The following is a 9585-nucleotide window of genomic DNA, read 5'->3' on the forward strand; positions in this document are numbered from 1 at the left end:
AACAGAGCCCGAATTTACTTTGGGTGGCAGTTCACTGTGTTTTATCGACGTGCGGCGCGGGCTACTTGGATGGTGGTGAAGGGGTCGCGGAGGGGGGCCGTCAAGGCGTGGGTCGCGGAGGGGGCTGGTACGGAGCTTTTTGTCCTCCTCCTCGTCATCATCGTGCGCGTGTTCGCTCGTGTCTGTTTCCAGATCCCAGCGAGATCGTTGGAGCGGATAGCGGAATGGTGTGTCTTGGAGTGTGACTGGACGGCTTGAAGTGCTGTTGCGGTGGTAGTGGTGGTCGTGATGTGGTGGTGGTGATGGTGGTGATGGTCATGGTGGTGGTGGTGGTGGTGGTGTGTCAGGATGTCAGTCTGTCAGTCAGCTGGCGTGCAGCCTTGGGGAAGCCGGGGATTTAGGTCGGGAGTTGGGAATTGGGAGTTGGTCGGTTTACGTTGATGTATTTCCTTTCGTCTTCACGACAGACAGACAGACATACAGACGTGTTATGCGCATGTGCAGAGGAAAAGGGAAAGCTTCCAACGAACTTACGGTTGTCGTCGTCGACCGCAACTGGCCGTACATTCCATTCAGGATTTCTCACATCATGTCACCACCATCACCATCACTACCAACACCACGAACACGAACAGCACCGTCATTTAACCACCACAATCACCAACAGTGCCTCAGCAGCTCCTATCGTCACACCACAAATGCTTCGGTTAGTTATTGTTCAGTTGGTCGTTGCACTTCCGTACTGTTTTCCCACCTGGGAAAACGGATTTTGAGAAAGTTGGCCAAGTGGTGTCACGCCGCATGATGAATGTACGACACATCTGCCGTGGTATGACTCATCGCCCATGTTGTACGACTGTACATGGTACGGATGCTGACGTGGCGAGGCCGCCCTGGGCGGTGTCCAGGGGGGCCCCCTCGAGCCTTCCGGAGCTAGGGTTTTGTTGCCGTACGGCGCATGGTGAAAGAGCTATATCTTTGGGCATGGGACTGTTACCGGGGTGTCGAACCAAGGGATGGCGCATGGAGCGTGGCGGTGATTTAGGGTTTTAGACCCTTTTCCCCCCTTTTGGGTTTTGGGATCCGTGCAGAGAGTCTGGGCCTTATGAGGAATAATTTTAAGGAGCTTGGGGGGTTAATACCAATACCAATACCTACCTGCAAGTGAGATGGGAATGGCGGAGGTGGCAGGTTGGGTTCAGGTTCGCTGATCTAAGCGGATCTTTTTGCTGGGGGGGGGAGAGGCAGCTTTGGGTTGTTTTGTTGGTTGCGCGTTTGTTCGCTTAACTTGAGACTCTCATTAAGTATTCCTTGAGCGGTTTTAGGGTTTGGAGATGGCAGGGGATTTTGGGAACGGACGACAGCTACGAGTCAGGAGTGAAGGGGGCAGAAGGAATATCTCACGGCTGAAATGCCTTGAGAATTGTATGAAATGTACAAGTGTTAGTGTGCTGCGTTTGGTCTCGGAGCCACAGGCAGCAAGAGTAGGGTTTTAGACGGGCCCGATGACACAGCGTGAGTTTTCTGTTGTTGTTGTACGTTGTTGTTGCAACGTTTGGATGTGTAGTGTAAGGTTTGTGCAGATGCTGAGTAGCGCGATCCTTTCAAACAGTAATCGCGGAATTGCTGCGCCTGTATTCCATCTAGATTGGAAAAAAGAAGGCATTTTTTCACGTATTCTATCTATCAATTTTAGGTGCTCGTCGTCGCTGGATGGTCGCGGTAGAGTCTTGCTTCAGTAAGTCGGATTGTACGAATGCTGTACGGAAATGTTCCCCCGCTGATGTGCCCCGCGTGGTAGTAAGCTGCATGAGGAACTGTTCGCCTTCTCGCTTCAGTACCGCTCGATGGAGAGTTACGGTGATCCACGAGCCAGGTAAAAAGGTAAAAGCATACCAAAGACATATCGCAATTCAAGTCATCTCTCAAAGTCACCTTGGGAAGTCTCTCAAGGACGTTTTCCTGTCGCTCCCAACGCTCTCAACACGTACTCATCATGCACCGTCCCGCGCGTGATAATCGCCGTGCGAATTAAATGTTCACCGTTGCGCTGGTGTTGATCTGGGACCGGGGGGTTCATATGTTAGGGTTTACCCTTCGTGGCCGCTACCTGGCGAAACCCTGCCTTCCCCGGTATTTCGGGCCACTCGCATACAGTCACCCTAGTCAACACCCGCCACCAGCATCCAACGGAATCTGCCGGATCGACGGCGGCCCAAATCCATTCTTGAAGAGCTCGCAGTTCTACTTTACCCCAGGTCACCACCTTCCATCGACCAATGGCACTCTCACCTTCCAGCCAATCGGAAGTGTTTTCGACCCTCACAGGTCTCGAACCCGGGATTTCCCAGGGACATCGGTCTGTGTGTTACCAGTAGTGCCTGTTGTTTTGTGTAACAATTGAACGGCGGTAAAAGCGGCATCCCGCGAACACCGTCAGGTGCTCTTTCAGGCAGGAGAACCTTTAGGTAGGAGCACTTCCCGTCTCTTAGACATATAGGGTGTTTAGGGTCCATAAAGTGTCTATATGACATGTTCAGCTGAGCATTGTAATCAGCGACAACCCTTTCGTCAGATGCTTGTCTACCACAGTAATACCCGAGTAATGCAAGCGCGTTCTGCATTCTTAGCGCGGACCTCTTCGCGTTGTCCAAACCCTTTGCGATGTCCCTTGAAACCGCCGGATGAATCCGGGACGCGCGCGACGAGGTGCGTTGGGCCTAGTGCTAAGGGAACCGGGGGGAAGCATGTTTTGCTTTTGAGGGGCAGAGCTCACGCCAGAAGGGGGCACAAACATTCTCTGCTTTCCTGGAGTTTGTAAGGCGCGTTTTGTCGTCTTCTTCGGTTCTTGTCCGTGGAAGCTGGCGGCGGCGGATGGCTGGGCATTTTCGAGCAAAGATTATAATGGTCCTCAACGGCTATTAATTTCATGTAACGCTTAAAGCATAGGAACTTTATAAAGCACTCCTGTCATACGCATCGGATGCGTATGATGCGTATTCCAACCAGGGAATCCCTGGTAGGGGACGCGATGCTTGGAACCTCAAGCTGTCCTAGTCTTCGGCATCATGCTAAACGACGAGAATCATCGTATTTAGGACAGGTGATCAGCTAGGCCGTCAACTATGCATTCAATATACTTACAGAAGGTACCCGTTCCGGAAGCAGTTATTAGCTGTCTAGGCCGATAGGCACACCGCGGAAGATAAACAAAATGGTGTCAGGTATGTCCGCCGGGAATGGCGCAAAGCTGTAGCTACGGAGATGGCGTTAGGTCCAGTCTGGACGAGCAATGCTTTATTTAAACATACATGTAGGGCGAATTCGACATCTTGTACAAGATTACATGTAAACGAACAGCTTACATGTGAACGAAAGCACCATGGAAAGGCTGTGAACTGTACATGGTAAAACCTCCGACGTTCCAGCAGTTGAGCAAGCTTCATGTAATAAAGGTGTAATAAATCACGGAATTGTCCCTCATATTTAGAATGTGGATGTTCCGCATATCAGTCCCGAGGTCATGCAGCGTGCAAACATGCATGTCTTACCCTCCAACAGGAGAATCCAGCGCATACGCATATCCTCACCAGTCATATTTATAATTGCACATGGTAAAATAATTCATTTATCTCTGGAAAATTTGCAGAGTTGCACCTTGCGCCCAGCAATTTGGGGTTGTGTCCGCATCCTCGTACTCCAACCATCTCTCCTCTGAACAACTTACGATTTCCCATGGTAATGCATGGAGGTATTACTTGCATGGTTTTATTCAGTTTACATCTTTCAGACCAAACCCAAAACCTAGCTGTGACGAGCGGACACTGTAAATTGACTGTTCCGTTGCACTAGTACACAACCTTCCCTAGCTTCGCTTCTCTACCAAGCGCGAGCTTAGCTTCGGTATGTTTGGCTTGTAAGCACCCCGCCATAATTAAGCCATGGGAAGGTTTGTGCTGTGCAGTGCTACTTCGCCAGGCAGCGCCTCTGGCGTAGGCGCTTGAACTATGTCCGGTTAATTTGCATAAGGCCATTATATTTACCGCAAGTACGCTGGTACGTGCTGCATGCCGTGCTCTTGTATGGCTCCATCCTCCACGGCAGCAAACGCCCAATTTTTAGTCCATATGCTTATGCTTCGTTTGCGTGTATCCAACATAAACGTCTGAAATGCATACGGGTGCATATTAGTTTCGGACTGCAAGTCTGCACGATGTGGACCTGCATGCACCAACCGTCGCGCGTGTTGATGGCTGTCCTTTTGCCTGGCAGACCTTTGTAGTCACCATTTTAACATGATGTAATCACTCATGCGAAACTTCTTGCGTCAAACTGTCGGAGAAGGTACACGCCATCGCCCCAACCATCGTAAGGTCAACGCTGCTTAAGCGTTAAGGGCGCTCAGAGCGCTCGCGGGCTCCCAAGTCAGCAATTTTCCTTGTCAAACCTGCTTGGTGCGTATCATGCTCACAACTCAAATGGTTCCCATCCTTGCCCTAACATGCCTTGTATCGCCCTTTCTCCTGTTTCTCCACGCAGCCATAGGCCGTGCACCGTAAAGCTTTCTGGGTCTGCGTCAACAAGGTCACGCAGGTCAAATTTTTTCATAAGAAAAGAAATTCCTTACAAGGTTTATCAACAGGCCGTCTCCTGGAATACACAACACTGTAATCCTACAGGGAGCGGAGCCAGGAGCCTGAATCCGCCCTCAGATCAGAAGTACAGGTCCTGGGAGATTAACACCAACTTGGGACCTCGCCTCTCCCTTAACGACTTGACTTTCTTCTCTAGCTTATATGGGCTGAGGACTTATGGACTGAGGCTCTACAGTACGGTGTGCCGGATTTGCAGTAGCACCTAAGAGGCCCTGGTCGGCGCATTGTACGGCGTACGGTCCCTACGCCGTACACCGTACGGCGTATGGAAGAATGCAATCGCCATCCTGGTGGTGACAGTAGCTGGTGTAGGCGTCAGGCGAGCCAGTCCGAGTACGGCAGGCTGACGGATGCTGTCCTGGGGACCAAGTTGCCGTACGCGCTTGTCACGGGATGGAAGGACGAGCCGTCGGCGGAGGAGGCAGCCCCTTCAGGCGCAGCCGCCACCGCCGCCGCCGCCGGCGCTGCTTATGAGCACAAGGCAAAGGTAGAGGCGCAGGAGCCGTACAAAGACCCGGAAGGGGCTCCCGCTGCTTCTGGGCCGCACCCGCCGCCGCTTGCCCCATCGGATGGTGCGGCAGCGGCGGCGACGGCGGCGGCAGCAGTGATTGCCCCGGCCCCCACCTCCCATGTCAACCAAAACCATCATTGCCGTACAGACGATGCAGCTTACTCTTCGGATGCAACAGACTCCGTGGATTGGGAGAATGGCGGCGATTGCGGAAGCTCCGCCGCCGCTGCGGCCGCTGCTGGAAGTGCAACCGACGGTACCACCCACGACGCGCCGCTGCCGGGGATGCTGCGCACAGCACAGCCGCGGCCGTTGCTATGGCCGGCTCGTAAGCGCCGTACATTACATGACGACTCGGTGAACGGCTTTCAGCGGCGATTGTCTGGGTCCGCTAATGGCGGCGCCGGCGCCGTTGGTGGGGGCAGTAAGTCCAGACTGACATCAGTCCGCGGCGGCGACGTCGCCGCCGCTGCTGCCGCCGGCGCTGCATTGGAGGATGGTGAAGCCGCGGGCCCTGTGACTCATTTTGTAAATCCTGGAGAGATGGGCTTGCCGGAAGGTACGAGTACGACATAACAAGGATTTGGTATTTTCATATCCTTTTGAATTGAGGTACTGTACGGCAATACGGCATGGCATGATGCGCAAAAAGTGACCGGCGAATGGGCTTTAAAACACTTTCGGTCTCCGGTATGAACTGTTCTCCATTGCTCGGACGTTTGCCTGTCTAACTACCAACTGTCATACCCACTTGACCCAATACTAGCTAACTAATTAACTAACTGCCGGTTGTAACGGAAACCGCGCACAACCACTTACAGGTTGGCGCTGCTGGTGGAAGATCCGCGCGGGGGGCAAGGAGGCGGGGCGCCGCAAGGATTTCCGTTACCAGGTGGGTAATTGTTCGGTGCTTGGCCGCCCGATTGACGATCTGTGGATCTGGATCTGGATCTGATCTGCAGCTTCTTCGTGGATCTGATTTGGGTCGACCTCACCCAATTTGGGTTTGCGATATACGATCTGGGTCAGTTGTATATTTTTATACAATATATAGATCTGGGTCGAAATTAAAGGGTTGTATAAGTGATTTCATGCCTACCCCCGCAGCTAAATTTCCCATTAGGAAACACCTTGTAAATGATTGATTTGATGAATTAGTGAACGAATGAATGAATGAGCGCAATGTAGCAGTGGAAGGGGAATCCGAACAGAGCACCAAATTAATAGGTGGGTGCGGACCTCCGGTTAGGAGGAGCCCAGACGCTGTACGAGTGATTTAGATATTCGTGGAAGGATAGATATTCGTGGAAGGATAGATATTTGTGGAAGGATAGATATTCGTGGAAGGATAGATATCGGTGGATGATCCTGTTCCGCGGCCAAAGGCCCAGCGAGCGAGCCAGATCCAGATCCAGATCCATCTTGCCTGCTGCGTCTTGGAACCTAGGGACCCTCGGCCTCTGTGTCGGCCCCGAGAAGCCGACTACGAAGTAAGCTAAATATAAACCCAACGTCAGACCGGGTAGTCGTGCCTTCCGGTTTTAGGGTTTTCATAATGTGTTGACTGAAGCTAAACTCGTACATTCCCCATCCTCAAGCACTTAGAGCATTCTGTTCACTCGTGCTCACTGCCACTTCCAAAGCTGTTGAGGTCCACTGAACCCCTTCCGGCTTCCCCCCTCTGTCGTACTTCACTAAATATAAACGTACGACGCGTGTGAATGGAATGTACGACAGTCACCGGATGGTCGCCGGTTTATCAGTTTGTTGAGCGCCCGCGAGCACGCCGCACTACTGGGGGGTTTGTCGCCATTGGGGGCTGCCGCCGCCGCTACAGTGACGGCGGCGGCGGCGGCAACGCTGACGGCTCCCGCCATCGGCACTGCCGCCGCCGCCGTCGGAGCGACGACAACCCAGCGGCCGCTAAGCCAAAGATTCCATGGGGCAAAGCGCGCCAGCGGCGGACAATGGCTGTACGGCAGTGATGGCGGCGGCAACGGGACCGCAGTAGCAAGTGCAGTAGCACGGATGTCGTCGCTACACCAGCAGCAGCAGCAGCAGCACGAGCAGGCGCCTAAAGTGGCCGAAGCGCGTCAGGACGGTCACCGCCGCCGTGGCTCAGGAGTACGACGAGGTTGGCCACTACGGGGGAATACGACGTCGTATTTACGGTACGGCAGCGATGGCGGCGTTGACGTCAGTACGGAAGAGGACGAGCAAGGAGGCTGTGGCGGTGGCGGCGCAGGTCGCGCCAATCTTTGCAATGCATCGGGGGGGGAGGAGGGTAACGATGGCAGCCAGGAGCCGCCTTTGAGCGGCCAGCAGCAACAACAACAGCAACAGCAACAGCAACAGCAACAGCAGCAGAGTTCAAACCTTCTAAACCATCGAAACTATCTAAAACATCACCATCAGCTGCGACACGACAATGGTGTGCGACCCGGCGGCGGCGGCACAGCGCAGCAGCGTGCACCGGCGTCGTCGCGGCAGCGGCAGCGGCACGGCGGGACGACGGCACGCTGGCCTGACGGTGATGACTTTATCGTACCGTCGAACGGCCTGGAGGCACTGGCGGCGGCGGCGGAGGCGGAGCTTGTGCGGGTGGAGCGGCATGCGGGACGGCGTCATGAGCGGCATACGATAACGCCAGCGGAGCCTCCGCCAGCGCCACCGCCGCCGCCGCCTCTCCGCAGCGCCCCTGCACCCTTCATTTCGTTGATTAGCCCGTGTACCTCAGTCGTCGTTTCGCGGGCGACGTGGCGGGCGCCGACGGATAGCGTGTTGGGCAATGGCTGTGTTGCCATTCCGCCAGCAGCTGTAGTACAGCCTCCGAGTAGCGTCGCGGCGACGGCGGCGACGGTAGCGGTGCAGGCGTACTGCAACCCTGAGCCGTCGTCGTATTCCGTCTCGGACGAGGATGGAGTTATCCGTACATTGACTGCCGATCGGCCGTGGGAGCAGACCTCATGCACGGCGGCGCGTAAACGTACATCATCGGTGCCGCCGCCGCTGCCGTCACTGTACGGCGCCGGTGCACGGCTTGAGCAACGCACGGAGCGCAGACCCGTGGGTCAGCCACCAGCGCATTCGGCCCCGGGGGCCTTATTGAGCTCGCTTTGTGGACATGTACCTGCGGCGGCTGTCATCTCGCCACCCGGCTTGCCTGTTCTGACTAATGAGATCTTGCCGTTGTACGGAAGACGGTTAGAGCTTACGGTTAACTTGACGGTTGGGGAGTTGCTTCAGTTGGCAATTGCATCTAACCCTGCCCTTCGACAATCAACAATGCCCACCCTGGAGCTATCCTCGGCCAGCCGCCTCGCGATTATATCAGCGCTATCGCCGCATCGATTCCGTCTTCACCAGCACCAACAGGACGTACAAATGCCGCATGCACGACAGATGGGTACGGCATCTGGTACGGAGGATGCTGGCACAGCGCAGCTGCGCGGCGTACTTGAAACTGTTGCCGAGCTCCTGACGTCCGGACTACAAAGTACGGCAGCGCAGTCGTCGCCGCCGCCGCCGCCGGCCGAGGAAGTGGCGGTTGCGGCTGCAGCGGTCGTGAAGGCAGCTGCAGGCAGGGGACGCCCCGAGACTGGTCCTCCCGCCATGGCGCTGGGCAGGACATCTCCGGGGGCCGCGGCGGCGGCGGCGGCTCCGATTGAAGCGGCAATCGCAAGCACTGGCGGCGGTGGCGGCGGCGGCGGCGGCGATGGCGGGGATGGAATCGCTCCACCACAGGAGAATGGATGTTGGGCGACGTCGATAGACGGTCCTTTACCGGTGCCGGCTGCCGGTACGGATGCGTCTGCCTTGGCGGCGGCGGCGGCGGCGGCGACGGCGATGGCCGCGCCTGGTACGGCAGGTGCCGAACTGTCCAGACACTTGGCGGCGGCGCAAGCGCCTTTCGCCGCACGAGCCAGCCCAGCAGTGACGCCGCCGCCGCTGCACCGCCAGCAACCGCGACAGCTGTGCAGTACCTCAGCGGCGACGGCGCCAGCATCAGCGGCGGCGCTGGCGGCGACGGTTCCTATCCATGCTTCGGCCGCGCTACCAACATTATCTCCAGCATGGGCAGCTGTACCCGCCGGCCCACGACCTTCCGCCGCCACTGCTACAACTGTCGCCGCCGCCGCCACTGCCGCGCCGGCGGCGCCGCTGCCGCCACTAGCACTACAGTCCCCACCCGCTGGCGCCACCGCTGGCGCCACTGGCGGCGGCGCTGCAGGGCCATGGCATGGCTTCGGGAACGCCTCACTGCACCGCCTGCAGCAGCAGCATCCGCTGCTGCAACAGGAGCCATGCGACGCATCGGCCGGCGGCGGCGGCGGCGGCAGTAGCGGTGAGCCTGACAGCGGCACAGCGTGCCTTAGGACGACGGCCCTGGCCCGCCAGCCCGCCGCCGCCGCTGCCCCC

The 9585-nt window shown here is 56.4% G+C and overlaps 2 protein-coding genes across 2 annotated transcripts in view; one reads left to right on the forward strand and one right to left on the reverse strand.

Moving 5' to 3' along the window:
* Positions 1-157: 157 nt before the first annotated feature.
* VOLCADRAFT_91425 (uncharacterized protein) lies at positions 158-3597 on the reverse strand (the record flags this gene model as incomplete). Its single annotated transcript, XM_002950991.1, has 6 exons — positions 158-262; positions 755-893; positions 1159-1229; positions 2003-2061; positions 2293-2361; positions 3552-3597. 6 exons carry the CDS (start codon positions 3595-3597, stop codon positions 158-160), a joined length of 489 nt encoding a protein of 162 aa, XP_002951037.1.
* A 1323-nt stretch (positions 3598-4920) lies between these two features.
* VOLCADRAFT_91426 (uncharacterized protein) overlaps positions 4921-9585 on the forward strand; it is a gene marked incomplete at both ends in the record, with an annotated part of 7292 nt that continues 2627 nt past the window's right edge. The window contains 6 exons of the mRNA XM_002950893.1: positions 4921-5227; positions 5315-5725; positions 5988-6058; positions 6552-6656; positions 6904-9195; positions 9442-9511. Coding sequence (XP_002950939.1) covers positions 4921-5227; positions 5315-5725; positions 5988-6058; positions 6552-6656; positions 6904-9195; positions 9442-9511 — 3256 coding nt within the window. The remainder of the gene's footprint in view (positions 5228-5314; positions 5726-5987; positions 6059-6551; positions 6657-6903; positions 9196-9441; positions 9512-9585) is intronic.

This window comes from Volvox carteri (genome assembly GCF_000143455.1).
Source record: "Volvox carteri f. nagariensis unplaced genomic scaffold VOLCAscaffold_21, whole genome shotgun sequence".
Taxonomy (NCBI): Eukaryota; Viridiplantae; Chlorophyta; class Chlorophyceae; order Chlamydomonadales; family Volvocaceae; genus Volvox; species Volvox carteri.